General features: G+C 38.3%; 1 protein-coding gene across 4 annotated transcripts in view; it reads right to left on the minus strand.

Annotated features, from left to right (window-relative positions):
- Positions 1-15,960, minus strand: part of LOC116567003 (Golgi pH regulator) — a 59,990-nt gene extending 44,030 nt beyond the window's left edge. For 2 of the 4 annotated variants that reach the window (XM_032301751.1, XM_032301749.1), the window contains exons 1-5: positions 15,727-15,957; positions 7,376-7,435; positions 5,868-5,971; positions 1,709-1,815; positions 1,178-1,279 (exon numbers count right to left, since the gene is read on the minus strand). In XM_032301751.1, the coding sequence (XP_032157642.1) occupies positions 1,178-1,279; positions 1,709-1,815; positions 5,868-5,971; positions 7,376-7,435; positions 15,727-15,768 (415 nt within the window). In that variant the 5' untranslated portion in view covers positions 15,769-15,957. Of the gene's footprint in view, positions 1-1,177; positions 1,280-1,708; positions 1,816-5,867; positions 5,972-7,375; positions 7,436-15,726 lie in introns of all 4 variants that reach the window. The other 2 variants (XM_032301750.1, XM_032301748.1) reach the window with 2 other exon arrangements.
- Between the last annotated feature and the right edge of the window lie 3,432 nt (positions 15,961-19,392).

The raw sequence follows: 19,392 nt of genomic DNA on the forward strand, positions 1-19,392 counted from the left end.
AAGTGAATAACATGGGAGTGTGGACAGCATTTGGGACTGCAGCAGTCCTACTATCTGATCCCTGATGTCACAGGTCCCCAGTGGTAGTGACAACTTCAGTGGGGTTTTCTCCAGTGACTACTGTTATATGGTTGAATGTTACTCTTCACTGCAGCATTTAAGTTTGACATCTTGCTTTCCTAAAAATTCTATTAACTCCCTGATATCCTGAAATAAATCACTTTCTGCTTTAAATTTGTTAGAGTAGATTCTGTTTTCTGCTCTAAGAATCCTGACATAGCAGGACAGTGGAATGAACAGACGTGTATTTTTTTTAAACCTCCAGTATCAAAGTGCCAATATATTCACTACAGGTGGCATAGAGATCTATACCTATATTCATGTATATATTTCTGAAGTAGTTCTGAAAGGACTATTAGATGACAGATTATTGTTCCTGGTTTTTAGCACAGAAAAAAGGGCTCTATGATCTGCTCTTGTATTTGAAGATTTCATTAAGTTTTATTTACGTAATCTCTACACCCAGCAAGGGGCTCGAATTCATGACCCCAAGATAAGAGTTGCATGCTCTACCAACTGAGCCAGCCAGGCGCTCCTGCTCTTGTATTTAAAATGAACTTTATTGTGTACGGAGAGACACTGATACCTAGAAAGCTTTTCTTTATCCACTAATTTTTAATGTTTTATGTCACTGCTCTTTCCTAAAATACATATACTCCCCAAAGACAGTATTTATCATTACTTTAGCAGCGGTCATTTATCTTTTGGGTCACTGACCCCTTTGGGAATCTAATAAAAGCTTGTGGATACTTCAGCTCCAAATATACATACAAATATTTCCTGATAATTCTACATATAATAACAGGAATTTTAAATATATAGACAACTTTCCCCACCCCTTACTCTCTTGAAGTTCATTCACTAACTGAAGGTCAAAAACTCCTGCTCTAAAATCATAGAAGTAGTTTCCAAAGCCAGTATTTGATATTTCCTAGGATAAAGGGAAATTCAGTTTAAAACCACACTGTTAAAAAAAATAATAATAAAATAAAACCATACTGTTTTTAGAGAAGTAATTTGCTATATTTCCCACAATCAGAAGTTTAAAAATAGTTGTTTTTTAAAATTAGGAAATGATAAACAATTATTTCCTTCTCTGCACCACATTTATACTTACCATGTTTTGGGCTGAGAATGGGAAATGGATCTCCCAGTTTCCAGAAGAAGTACATGAAGGTCAGCCACAGGAGACAGGAGAAGAGCAGACGCTGTTTATGTACTAGGAAAGAGGAGAAGGACAGTAAGGTAAAACAGATCTATGTTAAAGAGCTTGTTCTACTTACAGATAGGGAATCATACTAATATTTGGCTGGCTTGTTCACTTGACAAATGAGTGATGGAATAAAAGTTTTTAGAGAAAGCATCCTAATCACTGTAAGAGGAATTTGGCTGAAATTAAGATGCGGGTTAAGGGAGATACTATAGTGGAAATAGAAATACAGCTGTTGCAGCACAAATTGTCTAATCAGTCAACATTGATTTTGCGCCAAACTTCTTAAGATGCTGTATGCGAGGCATCCGTAAACAACAGTCGCTACTGAAAGTAACGTAGAAATGAAGCTCTCCACAGCCTCAATCCCCACAAATCCTCATCTCAATCTATGTGCTGACACGAGAGGGTAAAATACTCACGTTTACAAATACTCACATAGTCGGATGTTGCTCACAATAAAATAGCCAATGTAAAAAGGCACCATGAAAACCAGGATCAGAAGGATTACACACAGGTTCATTTTCCAGTGAAAATAACGGGAACTGAAATAAATATTAAAGAATATCACTAGAAGGGGAAGAAGGCAGCAACTTTCATTCTCTTTAGTCTTAAAGATTTCTTACTCGGAACTCAATACTGAATATATCCCATCCACTTAGTCAAGTAGGCTGTTACTGTCTGCTTCTTTATAGAGGTTAAAGAATATATTATAGAGTCCTGAAAAGTATATATGAACATCCTAAGTTTCTAAAAATTTTACTTATTTAAATGAGAATGGAAATGCTCTAGTTACATTCATAGGCAGTGTATAATAACATATCAACATATACTATTACTCGTAGAATATGACTATTGTTTCATTTATCACTGGGAGTCTCATAATTAAAAGAAAATAAATGTCAATAGTAATCGCTATAAATAGTAACGTGCTATAAAGACTTAAATATTTCTTTTGCATCTTCAATATAAACATTTGATCTGCATGACTACTTTTATAAATGCTTATGAACTGTATTTTGTGAATTGGTTAAAATATCTTTAGAACTTTTATTTTTGATGCTATGGCTTTTATTCCCATGACTTATGCATTCCATAACTAGAAGCTGGTATCTCCCACTCCCCTTCACCAATTTTGTCCAACCCCTGACCGTGGACTTTTTTTTTAAATAACAATTTTATTGAGATAGAATCCACCCATTTAAGGTGTACAAGTCAATGGTTTTTGCATATTCATAAAGTTGTACAACCATCATAATACATTTTAGGATATTTTTCATCACTCCATAGTGAAACTGTTCCCATTCGCTCTCCTTTTCTCCTCACTGCCCCAGTCCTGGGAAACCCCCAATCTACTTTCTGTCTCTGTGGATTTGCCTATACATGTCATCTTATGTCTGGCTTCTTCCACTTAGCATAATGTTTTCAAGGTACTTCATTCTTATTTATAGCTAAATAATGTTCATTCAATTGTACAGATATGTCACATTTTGTTTATCCATTCGTTAGTTGCTGGACATTTGGATTGTTTCACTTAAGCTATTATAAACAGTGATGCTAGGAACACTTGGGTATGAACTTCTGTGTGGACATGTTTCATTTCTCTTTAGGTATGTACCCAGGAGTGGAACTGCTCGGTCATATGATAACTATTTAATTTTTTGAGGACTGCTGCTATTTCCCAGTGGCTGCACCAGTTTACATTCTCCCCAGTAGTATAGGAAGGTTCCAAATTCTGCACTGTCTTGCTCACACTTGTTACTGTCTTTGATTATAGCCATCTTCATGGGTGTCAAGTGGTAACTTATCATGATTTTGACTGCCATTTCCCTGCAAACGACTGATGATGCTGAGCATCTTTTCATATGCTTATTGGCATACATGTATCTTATTTGGAGGAATGCCTAGTTAGATCCTTTACCCATTTTTCAATGTGTTGTCTTTTTATTGTTGAACTAGTAAGAGTTCTTCATATATACTAGATAGATGTCTCTTATCAGGTAAGTAATTTACAAAAATGTTTTCCCATTCTTGGGGAATCTGTTCACTTTCTTGTTCATGTCTTTTGTATTTGCTAATTTTAAACTTACACTTGGGCCTTGTTTCAAAAAGTTAAGTGGTTAAGTGGCTTATGAAGATATATAAAATATAGGATAATAAAATAAACTGTAAGAAAGTAGGAAAAGAAAGGAAAAACAAGGGAAAAGATAGGTATAAAAGAAGGCCAGGGGTGATGAGTATTATGAAAATGCACACCACAGAGCTCTAGAAACATGGTACCAATGGATCAAAAATTTAGCTTGAAGTTTCTAATGGTTGATGTGAAATAGAAAATTTGATCAGTTAAGTAAATGACAGTGTTATAGGAAACCAACTGCTTCAAGGAAGTATAATTATTACTGATTTACTATTACTGAAGTATACCAAGACCATAATGAAATTACTCTAAAGATTTCCTAAAGAAGAAATGTGAAGGCAGTTAACAAGGTCTTCAACAACATCCTTTAAAGAGAAACATCAAAATGAGTTTCAGAGGGTGGTTTTTTACTGTTTCCCCCCAATACAGGTGAAAGCCATTATAAAACAAAGAGCTATTCATTAAAAGCTGTGCTACAAAAAGCCAATACCATTTAGTCTAGATCTATTGACAGCTTTTTATTTCTCTGGATTAACCCACTTTAGAGCATCTAGAGAAACAAATAAGCTACACATTTTCTAGGCAACTGTACTTAGTATTTCAGCAAAATTTCTAAAAGATATTGGGCGGTGGTGGGTTTGAAATGACAAGTGTGACCCATATTGCCAATTAAAAACGAACATGTATTTTAACTTTTTTTTTAAGCTGAAAGTAAATGACATTCTCTTGAGAAAATTAAGGATCCTAAAAAGATTATATATCTAAGTAGGAGGCCACAGCATTTCTGCTCAGAGGTGTCAAACTGCTCAGAGGTATCCTAACTCTTTGTTAGGACCAAGATTCTTTTTTGAGAACTATTCTGAATGAAGTCAGTGCACCAAAATAACACATGATCAAGGTCCATATTTCTGTTACATAGTAGGGCCAAGTGTTAGTATAAAAGAAATAGGTGCAACTGAATGTGTCTCAGTCTATACAAACCCAACCCCCCAAAAAGCATCCAAAGAACAACCAGATTTTAGTAATGCAACTTCCTATATTTAAGGTTAACTATTTAAGAAATAAATATCAAAGTAACTGAGTGATGTGTCTTACTCTATGGATTAATTATAAAGGAGTTAAAAGGGGGGGGGACTTCATCTACCAAAAACAATTTTGATTGTAGAATATTTGAGGCATACTCTTTTCTTTTCATACTTAGAGGATGGCAAACTATGGCTTGCCAGACACCTGCATTCATTCATTTATTTAGACACTTGCTTTTATAAGTGACATTTTATTGGAACACAGCCACACCCATTTGTTTATACATCGGCTTTGGCTGGCTTTCACTCTACAACAGCACAGCTGAGTAATTGTGATGGAAACCATATAATCTACAAAGCCTAAAATGTTTATTATCTGGCCCTTTACAGAATGACTTGCTGACCTCTGGGTAGAGAGCAGTGGAAGTTCCTGGTTGTGATTAATAATTTGTAATTAGTAAGTAAAAGAATACTTGTCTATTCTTGACAGTCATAGGATCTATATCCTGCTCATCCAAAAAAGGTTTGGATTATTAAAGAACTAGTTAAAGTAAGCGTCAGGATACATTCTTGTTTTATCATACTACAAATTCTTGATTTATCAAGAGACATTAATTATCAACTCTGATTCTCAAAGGAATCTGAGAACACCATCTCTCTATAATTCTCAAGTATCAGGAGTCTGGAACAAGTTATACAGCTCAGTTCAGCACTGATTCCTGATTACAGAGTCAAATGCCACTTTATTAAAAGATTTTTCCATACAGAGATAAAAAATTACAAAAGTCAACATAGAATAGCTGATGTACTCTACACATAAACAATGGTCTAAAAGAACTCAAGCTTGTAGTTAACAAGCAAGAAATATTTTGGACAGGCTGTCTAATAAACAGGCTTGTTATTTGGAGGGGAATAGGAGTTGCTTTTAAAAAATGCTTTAAAGAAGACTAAGTTCAATCAGACTCAACCACACCTGTGAAATCAACAAAGGTAACTTAAGTGAAAGCTGGAGTTCAGACTTCTGAGAAGCCCATTCATAACTAACTCTGAGCAATTTTCATCTTTTCAGGTAGAGATTTTTTTCATTAGCACAACAATATGAAGGGCCATTAGCAGGATTCAAAGAGCAGCCTGAGAAGAATAAAACTTCTGGGTGAAGCCTGGGACCTAGGTTCTCACAGCTTCATTCTCAATTAGGCCTTTCAATTAGCTCTCATTAGAGCTGAAGGTCAGACTTTTTTTTTTCTTTTCTCTTATTTCACAATTGGTGTCAAACCAGTTACTAGATGATTGGGATCCATACTTGCTATGATTTTTACAGTGACTGAGACTAAACTAACCACACGGTGGATTTTTTTAGCTATGGAATTCAGGTAAGTCTTCCATCTCATCACACAGTTCTCTCCATGAGAAGGGCTGATTAGTACTCACTCACCTGCTGTTCAATACTTTTAAGATTTCAAAGATGATGAGCTCAAACATGGTACAAGAGAATGCAAAAGTCACAGAGAAGATCACCTGTACCACATACTGACGAACCTATTAAAAGTCAAATAGAGAATACAAGTCATTTCCTTGCGTGAAATATTGAATTAATAATCTGGTCACTAGTCGGAAAACTTAACGAAAAAATTCTCAAGTCATTGGAAACAGGGCTATAATAGCAACTTGCTTGGAGCTAAAGAAATGGATGGAAGTAGGTAGTATTTCTAAATCATGGGCACTATTCCCATCATCCTCTTGTGGATGGAGAATTTAAAGATTTTATTTATTTATTTGACAGAGAGAGATCACAAGTAGATAGAGAGGCAGGCAGAGAGAGAGAGAGAGAGAGGGAAGCAGGCTCCCTGCTGAGCAGAGAGCCCGATGCGGGCCTCGATCCCAGGACCCTGAGATCATGACCTGAGCCGAAGGCAGCGGCTTAACCCACTGAGCCACCCAGGCGCCCGTGGATGGAGAATTTAAAGCACAGCCTGAAGTGACAGGGAGAGAAGCAGCACTTAGAATTCCTGATGTGCACTGACTTTAAAAAGATCACACACACACACACACACACACACACACACACACACAGAGGTTAGTGCTAAAAGGGTTTCTTCAACACTCTTCAGACCTTGGACCAGTTCTGGAACCTGCCCTGGGAGGCCTTGAAGTATTGAGCAGAGCAGACTCTCTAGAATCCTGGGCTCTTTCAGACCACAAACCAAACTCCTTGGAAAGGTTTAATGGTGAACATCCTAGAAACGATCTAAAAGTAGTACACAACCATTGAGCTTATCACTAAATAAAGATTAATTAGGAGATGTCCAGTCTGGGCTGGTGTTTCTATGAACTTCTGGCTTAAGAACCAGATCAGCCTTAAGATTTTGGTATTAATTTAGGATGACTTAGGTTATTAACACTGAAGGTCAGATACCCAAATGAATGGGAACATTTATAAGACCCTGTAAATTAAATTCTCTTCAAAAAAATAACTGCTGTTGTTCTTTATACTGATATTACTAAGGCATGTCAGTTTTGCTCCTGAAGTTACATAGAGCCTGCCTTTATTTTTTATTTACTTATTTTTTTAAGTCAACTAATCATAGTCTCCAATTTAAGAATTATATAGTACTCATTTGGCTAAAACTTCCTACCTTGGAAGGGAACATGACCTTTCTTGGACAGAGGTATTTTTCTTGTCCATTTTATTTTTATTTATAAAGATTTATTTCAGAGAGAGAGAGCACACTTGCACAAGAGGAGAGAGGGAGAAATAAAATCTCAAGCTGCCTCCATGCTAAGTACAGAGCCCAACAGGGGGCTTGATTTCCTGACCCTAAGATCACAACCTGAGCCAACACCAAGAGTCGGATGCTTAATGGACTAAGCCACCATTCTTGCCCATTTTAAAACAATCTAGATTCATACCGTAGCAGTATAACCAAAATGAACTCTTCTTACCTCGTAGTCCTTAAACAGTTGGCGCATGAAGAAGAGCCACCCAAATCCGAAGAAAAGTATCTGGAGGAGAAGGAGATCAAATGTCAATATACATAATCTTTTGAGAAATGCCCAACACAGATTATTTTGAGATAAAAGTTCTGTTAACCAGACAATTAACTTGTTTCCAAGATTAAAGACAAGATCCACTTATATAAGATCTATTTATTAAAACCCAAAACACTGGGAGAAGGTGTTAAAATGCTCGTCAATTTTTGAAATTATCCATGTTTTAGAACATTGTTTATGTTAGGCAAAAATAAAAGTATATTTTTTTTCCGGCAATTTGCGATTATCATTTTAGCTAGAGAACCTAGCAAGCAAAAAAGGAGCCAGTGAAACTTGCCTCTTATATTATATCCCTGTTTGCAAGTATTTAGAAAAACAAAACTTAATGGGAAAGGAGTTAAAATTAAAAAAAAAAAAAAAGAGGAAAGTGGTAGAAAAACTGATTTTTTTAATGTATTTTCTTTCATGGAGCTTTCTTAGCTTCTCCACAATATGGTTTCCCTAACAAGGTAAAGCCAAGAGATTGCAGGATCCCACTTCATCAGTTTTGGTTCAAGCTGGCATCAGATGGTAGGCACATGACAGCACTGTTCAGTGTTCTAAAAGCTGTTTTTTTTTTTAAAATTGGTGAGCAGAACCTTCTCTGTATACACACACACACACACACACACACACACTCTGACACAGCTCCTCTTTTTTTCTTTTTTGTTTTAAACAGTTTTGTCTTATTTTTAAAGTCATCTCTACACCCTTTGTAAGGCTCGAACTCACCACCTGGAGATCAAGAGTCAGATGCTCTATCAAATTTACCAACCAGGTGCCCCATAACTCCTCTTTTCTTCTGCTGGGAACGTTAAGAATAAAATTCTTTAATGCCTCCCACGAACTTTAGGAGGAAGCATAAATTCTTGAGCATGGTTTAGAAGACTCTTCCAGCTTCTTGTGTCCCTCATGTTCACCAAATTCATATTTTCAGCCATGGAACTGCCTATGGTTCTTTAGACACAATACTCTTTCCTTCCTATAAAGACTTCTATGCACATTGTCCTTTGACAGGAACTTCTCTCCAGTCCCTACAAGTCTTAACTTAATTATTACTACCTCTGGAAGGCCGCCTTTGACCTCTCAAAGATGTATTGCTCTTTTTATATAATCCTATTCGATCTTGTATTTCCAAAGCATTTGCCACACAGTTTTGTAATGTCTAATTTAAACACACTTTCTTAGATGTTAGCTCTGCAAGGACAAGGGTGTTTGAATACTAATCTGTATTCTCAGCACCCTGCACAATGCCTGGCACATGGTAGGCTTTCCATTAATGTTCGCTGAATAGGTAAATGGTCCAAGGTGAAAGATGGTTTGTTCTTAAGGAAGAGTCAACCTCAAATTTTTGGTGATAATTTATATGTGCTGTGCTAAGTGCTGGGGATACAAAGATGAGTAAGATAGTCACCACCCTCAAGGAACTTGAAGTGTAGTGGTGGAGACACTAATTATAATGTCACAAGGGGCATACAATGGTAGAAATATATACATAATGTAAAATACGGGAAAAGGGAGATCAAACAGGTAGGTAGAGAGATAGGATACATTTAGGATGCATTAGGAATACCTTAGTTGAAGGAGGTTTTAATTGCACATGAAGCCTGTATCATGTGCAAATTTGGGGATTATATGTATTTTTCTAGAGAGAGGCTCTAAGGTATTTATCACACACTCGAAGGTTTCCACCACCCCTAAATAGTAAAGAACTACTCTCTTCATGGATGAAAGAGCAGTAGGTAGGTAAAAGACGGGATGGGGGTAGAAAGACCTGGCTTTCTTTGCAGGTAGGAAAGAACATGAGTATAAGCACAGAACTAAGAAACTGCATGATATCTACATGGGAGTATACTGGGAATATACAGGGGTATATACAACACATGGTTTGGTGCTGCTGGAAGCTAAAATTTCGAGAAGGAAGTGGTTGAAAATGAGGCTTAGAGAGGAGGAGCAGGAGACCAACTCAGAGGCCTGAAGACCACTCTAAGGAGCTTGCAGTCTGTAGGTGATGAGTCATATTTTAGTAGGAAAAAGACACAGCCAGGTTTGTTCTATATGGACTATGGTGGCCATGTAGAAGATGCATTTGAAAGAAACAACACTGTAGAAAGATACCATACAGGTGGTTACCGTGGCTGTCCAGATGATAGATGCTAAAGGACTGAACTAAGACACTGGTGGCTGGAGAGGAGACAATAGGTTAAATCAGCAGGGAGGAGTCAAGCTTGACTAGTCTGGAATACATGATGAAGAGTGAGGCCACCCAATTTATACAAAGAATATTGGATAAAGAAAAGGTCTGGGAACTAGGATGAGAGATTAAGAGAGGAGTTCAATTTAAGATGTGCTAAGTGCCTAAGGGCCATCCAGGTCGACATAAAAGAGATTATGAAGGCAGAACTCAGATACACCTTAGAGTTGAAACCACTGAAGTACGTGAGATCACCCAGGAATAGTATGTACAGTGAGAAAAGCAATATGGCAAGAAAACAGTGGAGGGTAGGAATGGGAAGAACAGAGCAGGAAGGAGACAGAGAAGGAGGGGACAGAAAATAGACCCAGGAGAGGGTGGTATACCGAAACCAACCTAATAGTCTGAATGAGTGTTAATTGAAGCAGAGGGGCAATAAAACCAGGAATGAAAATTATTCAAAGGATTTGGTAACTTGGAAGTCAATGCTAACCTATGGAAACCAGTGAATACTGAAATGGAGGCAGGAAACAGATTGCAGGTGGGCTGAGGGTGAAAAGGGTAAGGCAACAGAGACAATAAACACAAATTAACCTAGGGAGAGCCAAGACAGAAATACCGACAGCACTTTTCACAAAACAAGAACAATACTAAAATCTTACAAAAGACCCTGAATAGCCAAAGCAATCTTGAGAAAGAAGAACAAAGCTAGAGGTATCACACTCCCAGTTTTCAAGATACACTACAGAGCTGTAGTAATCTAAACAGTATGGTACTGATACAAAAATAGACATATAGAACAATGGAATAGAATAGATATCCCGGAAATAAACTCTAGTTTACATGACCAATTAATCTATGACACAGGAGGCAAGGATATACAGTGGGGAAAAGCCAGTCTCTTCAATAAGGGGTACTGGGAAAACTGGATAGCTATATGCAAAGGAATGAAACTGGATCACTTTCTTACACCCTACCAAAAATAAACTCAAATGGATTAAAGACTTAAATTGGAGACCTGAGCCTATAAAACCCCTAGAAGAAAATAAAGGCAGTAATCTCTTTGACATTGGCCTTAGCAACATTAATCTAGATAGGTCTCTTCAGGCAAGGGAAACAAAAGCAAAAGTAAACAATTGGGGGGCACCTAGGTGGTTCAGTTGGTTGAGTATCTGAATCTTGGTTTCCACTTAGGTCATAATCTCAGGGTCATAGGATCAAGCCCTGTGTTGGGCTCTGTGCTCAGCATGGAGTCAGCCTGAGATTCTTTCTCTTTCCCTTTGCCCCTCTCCTTACTCTCGCTTCCTCTCTCTCTAAAAATATATAAATAAAATCTTAAAAACAATACAAAACAAAAACTACTGGGACCATATCAAAAAAAGCTTTTGCACAGCAAAGGAAAAAGACAACCTACTTAATGGGAGCAGATATTTGCAAATGATCTATCCAATAGCTAATATCCAAAATATACAAAGAATTTATTCAACTCAACAACCAAAAGACAAAAATTCCAATTGAAAATGGGCAGAAGACCTGAACAAACATTTTTCCAAAGAAGACAAACAGATGGCCAAAAGACACATGAAAAGATGCTCAGCATCACTAATCACCAGGGAAATGCAAATTAAAATCACAATGAGATATCACCTTATACCGATAAGAATGGCTACTATTAAAAAGACAAGCAATAACAAGTGATGGCAAAGATGTGGAGGAAAAGGAATCCTTGCGCAATGCTGGTGGGAATGCAAACTGGTGTAGCTACTGTGGAAAACAGTATCGAGGTTCCTCAAAAATTAAAAACAAACACACTAATTGGCAAAGATATATGCACCCTTGTGTTTACTGCAGCATATTTGCAAAAGCCAAGGTATAGAAGTAATCTAAGGATCCATATGAGGATGAGAAAGATAGGGCGTTTGTGTACATATGTACACACACACACACACACACACACACACACACACACACACAGGAATATTATACAGCCATAAAAATGGATGAGATCTTGACATTTGAAGAACATAGATGGACCTGGGGGTATTATGCTAAGTGAAATTAAGTCATGAGAAAGACAAATAACATGTGTTTTCATTTATATGTGGAATCTAAAAAACAAAACAAACAAACACAAAGCAGAAACAGACCCATAAATGCAGAGAACTTATGGTTGCCAGAGAGGAGGGAGTGGGGGGATGGGCAGAATGGGTGAAGGGGAGTGGAAGATACAGGCTTCCAGTTATGGAATGAACATCACAGGGATAAAGATACAACCTAGAGAATATAGCATTGTATGGTGACAAATGGTAGCTACACTTGTGGGGAGCACAGGGTAACTCAGAAGACTGGTGGATGACCAAGTACGATTTGGTACACCTCAAACTAATGTAACTTTGTGTATCAACTATACTTTAATTAAAAAACAAAACAAAAAATTGTTTAAAAAGTATGAAAAAGAGGAAACATTAGATAGTAGCCTAGAGAAGGAGGTGGGGAAAAGAAAAAGTTTATAGGCCTTGGGGAAGAAAGTAGTAGAGTAAGGGGCAGGTGAACACATGTGAGAAGGAATCTACACTACATATTTTGGATGTATTCAAATATTTCATATTTCACAACAAAGTCTTTTTAATTTTGTTATTCATTTTTCACATTTCATTATGTCCTTTTAAATCAGTGCCCCATTTTATTTTTGGTGAGTTTATATTTTACATAAAATTGCCTTAAGACCAGTTAGTTATGTAGCAAAAATACTTGAGGCAAAGGTGTTTACAAGGAAAGCTAATCGACAGTGTTAATAATTTACTATGATTAGCAGCAACTAACATTTATTGACCATTTACTATATTCCAGGAACTCTAAGTACTTAGCACTGTAATCTCATTAAATCCTAAAAACCTGAAGTATGTGTGATTATCCTCACTTCAGAGAAAGCTGAGGTTTATAGAAGTTAATTCATTTATAGTAATTGTCAAAATCAGGATCAAATCTGAAGTTTGTATGACTGATTTCAAAGCTTGTGCTTTTAAGCACTTTATAATAAGCTGCACTAAGATCAAAGGTACAGGTGGAGAGGATGACCTTAAGAAGGGGTAAGGGGCACTTTATTTTCTGATATGGGAGGAAGGCAGTTGGGATGGTTGTAGACATACATAATGGCTTAGATTAAGACCTAGGACGTAGAAGGAAATTATATCTTTTGTCCTCACTTTTACTGATACAGGAGGCAAGGTTACCTGCTAAGAGTTTTAAGAAATGAGGAGGGAAAGGGAGGCTTTGAGGACAGTAATAGAGATTCAGAGAAATTAGGAGAGGAATGGCACAAACAGCTGACCATTTCAAGAAAAATAAATAAAGTCTGAAATATATATTTAGTTAATTTTATTTAAGTAGGCTCCATGCCTAGCATGGGGCTCAAACTTATGACCCTGAGATCAAGAGATGCATGCTCTACAGACTTCATTTAAACTAAACCTTTCAGTTCATATAAAACAGGAAAAATGAGGAAGAGGGGTTTCTAACATAACTACATCTCTATTTACTTAATATTTACTAGGCTTCCATGTATCAGCAGCTGATTTAGATGCTGGGGAATACTGCAGAGAATAAGAAAGAATAACCTGGACCTCATGAAGTTTACAAATAGCAGACACAAATAATAGTGATAGAGGCTAAGAAGAAAATAAAACAGGAAAATGGGATTGAAGGTGGCTAGGATGGGTGCTACTGTGATGGGGGTAGGGAGTCAAAACAAGCCTCTCTAAAGTGATATTTTTACTGATACCAAAACAATGATGAAGGAGCTACATAAAAATTAAGGTCAGAGAACAGTCCACACAAATGATTCTTTGGGTCTTAGTTCCTCACTTGTAAAGAGCATTAAATATTTAATATTGCATGTGAATTCATGTGTGAAAGTTAAAGTACTGTATAATGTAAAAAGATATGAAGGCCACTTTCTTGCTTTAACTTATTATGTCTGTGTTAAAAATCTTAAGATGCTACAATATAATGCCAATTTCCTCACCCACATTCTTTTATAAAAATTGAGTTAAAAAAAAAAAGCTACTGAAATATTGTCATTTTTCCTAAGTCAGTAGTAGGGCTGAAACCTGAATTGTCACGAAGGGCAATTAGGCTTAGAAAGATTAGAAAAGCTTAAGAAAGTTAGAAAAATAAGAGAATTACAAGTCCAGATTTTTGTGTTAATAAATTTGAATATTATGCAGCCAATAGAAACAATTATGAAAACGATATAAAGGATGGTAAATTTTAAAAGTTATCTTATTAGAGTGTTCCTTGTTTCATATTTTCTAAAATGTTGTATTTAAAGTTTTTCAAGAGCCAAGGACAGTGCTCTGTTTCAAAGACAGAAACATTAGGATGAAGGACTATGGAAACTGGATCAAAGATTTAGTTTAATTTAAACCCTCAAAACTGTTTCTGTCATTTGCCACTTGAAATATACTCTAAACTATTGGGGAAATTAGGAAGTAAAAATCAATAATTAGATAGTCTGAGCTTCTACAAATATTAACAGTTGGCCAGCCAATACTTGTGTTTAGTACTTGTACTTAATGGCAGGGGGATAAGACTTGGACAAAACAGGACCTCAAAAAATAAATACATAAATATCAGAGTTACGATAAATGCTATGAAGAAAACAGAGTAGCTGAACGAATGAAAGCTGATAAAAGCAAGAGGCTTCCACTCTATCGTCCAGCAATGGCACTACTAGGTATTTACCTAAAGGATACAAACATAGTAACCGGAAGGGCACATGTACCCATGCATAGCAGCAATGTCGGCAATAGGCAAACTATGGAAAGAGCCCATATATCCATCAACAGCTGAATGGGTAAAAGATGAATGGGTAAAAGATGAATGGGTAAAGATTTTATATATATATATATATATATATAGATAGATAGATAGATATTCCTTTATATGTATATAAAGGAATATTACTCAGCCACCAAAAAAATGAAATCTTGCTATTTACAATGACCTGGATGGAACTACAGGGTATTATGCTAAGCAAAATAAGTCATTCAGAGGAAGACAATTATCATATGATTTCACTCATATGTGGAATTTAAGAAAGACAACAGAGGATCATAGGGGAAGGTCAGGAAAAACTAAAGTAAGACGAAATCAGAGAGGGAAACAAACCATAAGAGACTCTTAACTATACGAAATAAACAAGGTTGCTGGAGGGAAGGTAGCTGAGTAATCAGCATTAAGGAGGGCACCTTCGATAAGCAGTTGGGTGTTATATGCTACTGATGAATCACTAAACTCTGAAGCTAATACCTATATGTTAATTAATTGAATTTAAATTTTAAAAAAGCAAGACACTTCCTAGACATAACTTGTACAGAACAAGGAATTAGTGTTTATTTAGGTTTGTACCCGCAGAGTTTTTATAAAATGGTCGATAAAAGCCTGCGGACTGTGCAAATTAATGAAGGTGACCAATGGGTAAAAAAGGGAGGGTTAAGAAAAAGATCCGAAGCAGAAAGAGTGTTAAAGGATGAGGTATTGGTGCACAAACCAAACCTTAAGTACTTTTAAGGTACTGAGCTGACCACGGCAAATTCCTGCAAATGGGGATTCAGGATTTGACAACTAACCAGCAAGGTCCCCACGTGTCCCCAGGAACCAGCTCCCATTGGCCTGCTCCGTACTCCGCGCGCGGAACCACACTCTTCCCCGATCCATGGGAGAGACGCGCAGGCCAGAAGCTTTGGGGGCTTTGGGGACCGCTCTTTTCTCCCGGCCCCCGCGCTGAGCGCTGAGGCCGTGTGATTCTCTCCAAAAGTGGACGAGAGAGAGGGGAGATACAGGGTGGGTGGGGGAGCGGACGGCCGCAGGGCGCCTTCCCACTATGAGGCTAAGGAAATCGGACTCCGCAAATCCCACACTCTCCCCCAGCTCTGGGAACCGAAGAGGCAGGTCCAGACGCAGGACGAGGACAGCGAGATTCTGGGCCAGCCAGCACCACTGAAACTCCGAGAAGACAATTCACGGAAGAGTGGCTGAGGGGGTCCCGGGGTGGGAGGCAATAGCTCACCTGAGAGGTAATCATGATGCTGGAGTCAATCAGGAAACTCATGGTGTAGGGAAGGCTCGTGCCTCCACTTTCCACTCCCTGTGACCGCAGCAAGCTCGGGCTACAAGCCCTTTCACAAAGGCGGCCTTCGCCCGGGGGACACCGCGGGGACCGCGGCCAGCCAGCCCGACGCCATCAAGCTGCGCCCCAGTCAGCCAATCCGCGCCTCTATTCAGTGCTTCCTGCCCTGGGCTAAGAGTGGGCGGGGCGGACGCGAGGCTCTTGGGAGGAGAGGCCCCGGGGGCGGGGTCAAGGACCGGAAGTTCTGGGGGTGTGGCTCAATTATGGATATCCTGGCTAAAAGGGGCGGGATACAATTAAGTGGTTTGAAAATCCCAAAGCTGATGTAATGCAAAGTAGCATTTTATTTATGAGGCCAAAGATGGTGGGACCTGAGCTAATATCTTATTTTAAGTGGTAATTCCATTTTGTAGTGTAGTGGTCATGGTTAATAAGATGAAGTTAATGATTATAATGAGCTAGATAGACCATAACTGAGGCATTGTGTTTTAAATGTTGTTACTTACACTTGGCTACCCAAACAACTACTTAATTACAGGTAAGGAAGAGTGGAGAGGCAGATGATATTTTTAGCAAATATAGATAAACAAGTAAATTTCTGAGGTGATAACAAAAAAAAAAAGCACACCATCTCTAACAGGAGTGATAATCTCAGCGAACTTGGTAACCATCAGCCCACACCTGGAGTACTGCACTTTTTGTACCACACTTTCAGAGGCACAGAGATGTATTGGAGCATGCTCAGAGGTGAGCCACCAGATGAGGACAGATGGAAGAAACTGAAGTAAGGAGACTCAGGAACATGATAGCTATCTTTGTGTGAAAGAATGGGTAGAATTGATGCGGCCCCTGGAAATACATGTTAGACAAAGGGCTGGAAGTTAAATGAAGCTAGATTTAACTCAAAACAAGGAATAATTCTTTAAGGGTCTGAAGATGAATTATTTTAGGAAATAGTCCCCCTCCCTTGGAGTTGCTCAAATATGGACTTCATCCATTTGATACTCATTTCATGAAGGCTTAATGCATTGCTTTGTGGCTTATCCTTTTGCCCTCAGGCTCTAGGTAATCCTGTAGTGCCTGTAGTCTCATAGCACTAGAAGGTGGCTTCGTACAAGGGCAATGACCCAGTGTGGGAGCTGCTATAGTCCGTACCTGGAAGCACAGCCTTGAGTGCACCTGGCATTGAGGACCTGAGTGTTTAGACTACTGCAGTCTGAGTAACTGATTTATTACACACTGATTTATTACACGCAATTTATTGGAATTGAACTCTGCCGTAGTAAGCAGTCCAAACTACCTTTCAGATGTCCAATCCTTTATCCAGAAGGCTAGGAAGCCGTGGAGGTAGCCCTACTATGGCAGAGTCAAGTCAAAGAACTTTGTGTCCTTGGCTACATCTATCAGGGAGGCAGGTAGATGACCAAACGGATGCTACTTGATGAATTAGAATTTCATCTAATTCATCTAATTCATCTGAGATTCAAGGCTGTGTGATAATGCAGAATTCTGGGAGAGCATATCAAGCCTAAGAGTTCACCTTGGTGGCTTACTGGAATGCATGGTGGGGATCAGGGTCTCAGTGAACTTGGCAAAGCAGAGAAAGGCATGCCATCCCGCTGGGCCCAGCCCTGTGCAAAGCTCTGAATGGCACCATTCAGGATTTTCCCTACTGTAACACCTGTATCCAGGTCAAGGACAGGTCTTGGTGACCCAAAGAACTACTACCCCTTGCTTTTGATTGCAGAATGTGACTAGAAACCTTCACACTAGATTTATGTCCAATTGACTCACCTCTCAAAGTACTGGGAGGGATGGCTGAAACTGAGAGCTATGAGTTCTTGCTTTTTTTGTCCTCACCTTTGCTTCTTTCCCCTTAGAGCTATTACCAATCCCCATGACCAACAATGGCCTTTGACAGGAAAGGAGATCTTTCCTCTCAATCCCTCCAGGCCAAGTGCACAAACCCTTCCCTTAAATCTCTGAATCCCAGCTGAGCCTAAGGTACAGCATTTAACAATAGAACTTTGCAGGACGCCTGGGTGGCTCAGTTGGTTGAGCAGCTGCCTTGGGCTCAGGTCATGATCCCAGCTGGGATCGAGTCCCACATGGGGCTCCTTGCTCGGCAGGGAGCCTGCTTCTCCCTATGCCTCTGCCTGCCACTCTGTCTGCCTGTGCTCGCTCTCTCTCTGATAAATAAATAAAATCTTTAAAAAAAAAATAGAACTTTGCCAGACATATGTCACAAGACTATGGTAGTTATTATATGACATAGAATAATATTTATGATGGTGATAATAGCTAATATGTACCAAGTGCTTACTATGTGCCTATTCTTAGATCTTGACATGTATTAACTCATTAACTCCCTAACTTAGTCCCTGACTTGCCTCTATATGGCAGACATGGTTGTTTTGTTTCTTTTGGAAGCATATTGAGCACATTGGCACTTGTTGGAATGAGTTGAAATGAGAATGAGGCTCAGGGAGAGAAAGGAGTTCCTTCTTCTTTCTATTTCTTTTCTCATCCTAGAATCTTTCTCTTTTCAGGATTTGACATTGAAATATCCATTTTCTTCACAGGAAGCCTCGCCACCTATGGGGAGTATAGGATCCTATCCTATGTTCATAACTGGACTAGAAGGTGAAAACATAACTATTTATTAGCAGTACACAAACATTATCAGGAGCTGTTTTCCTGTATTTCTAAATTTGTAGGATTATGTCTGTCTACTTGCAAATCAAGATTTGTCCAGATTTTTTCCCCTGGGACATAATCAGTTCCTTCCAATTTATGATTTCAGGTCTTTAATCAGACTTTCTAAGGAAGCTTTGTCCCATTAGATCTTTGATGTTTATGGTTCTCTTGTCCTGACTGTCTTTCAGGAGGACCCATATTTATGTTGGATTTCTATGGCCTTCACTCCATGTCTATTACCTCCTCTGTGATAATTTTCATGCCTTTGTTCCTCCTCTTGGCATTCTGGGAGACTTCCTGATGTCGTGATTCTTTAAAGTACTGATTTTGCTTTATGTATTGCTAATTTTGCTCCTTATTCTTCAACTCTACTGAGTCTACTGAGACTTTGCTTACTAACTCTGCCAGCTTCTTTTCCAACTCAGTTTACTATCTTATTATCTTCTGTGTCATTTCTTGCTTTACAGAGTTCATTTTTTCTTTTAAATTTTTTGAGCTCACAAAACAGATCTTAAGCTTACTTATTTAAGCTTAAGTAAATATCTTTTGAAATTGTGCTATTCTTTTATTTCTGGTGTCCACTGTTTGTTTTCTCCAGGTTGTTAACGGTCTCTTTGTTATTATTTTCCTTGTCTCTTACTCATCTGTAAAGATGAGCGTCTCATCTGTCTCAGTATATGTGTGGAACCCAACTAGACACAGTAGTTAGCTCAACAGGACTTTTAAAAAGTCAAGAAGGGTCTTTGGCTACTGGATAAGTGAATAGCTAAAAAATATTTAAAGGGAAGACAATTCGTATGCAACTCTAGAATAATAGAGTTGTCCTAGAATTATGGTTTCAGTCTGATACAATCATGAAAAAAGAAGTTGGAGAAAGTTGAAGTTCTGATCTGAGATACATTAGAGATG

Source organism: Mustela erminea, chromosome 10, assembly GCF_009829155.1.
Source record: "Mustela erminea isolate mMusErm1 chromosome 10, mMusErm1.Pri, whole genome shotgun sequence".
NCBI lineage: Eukaryota > Metazoa > Chordata > Mammalia > Carnivora > Mustelidae > Mustela > Mustela erminea.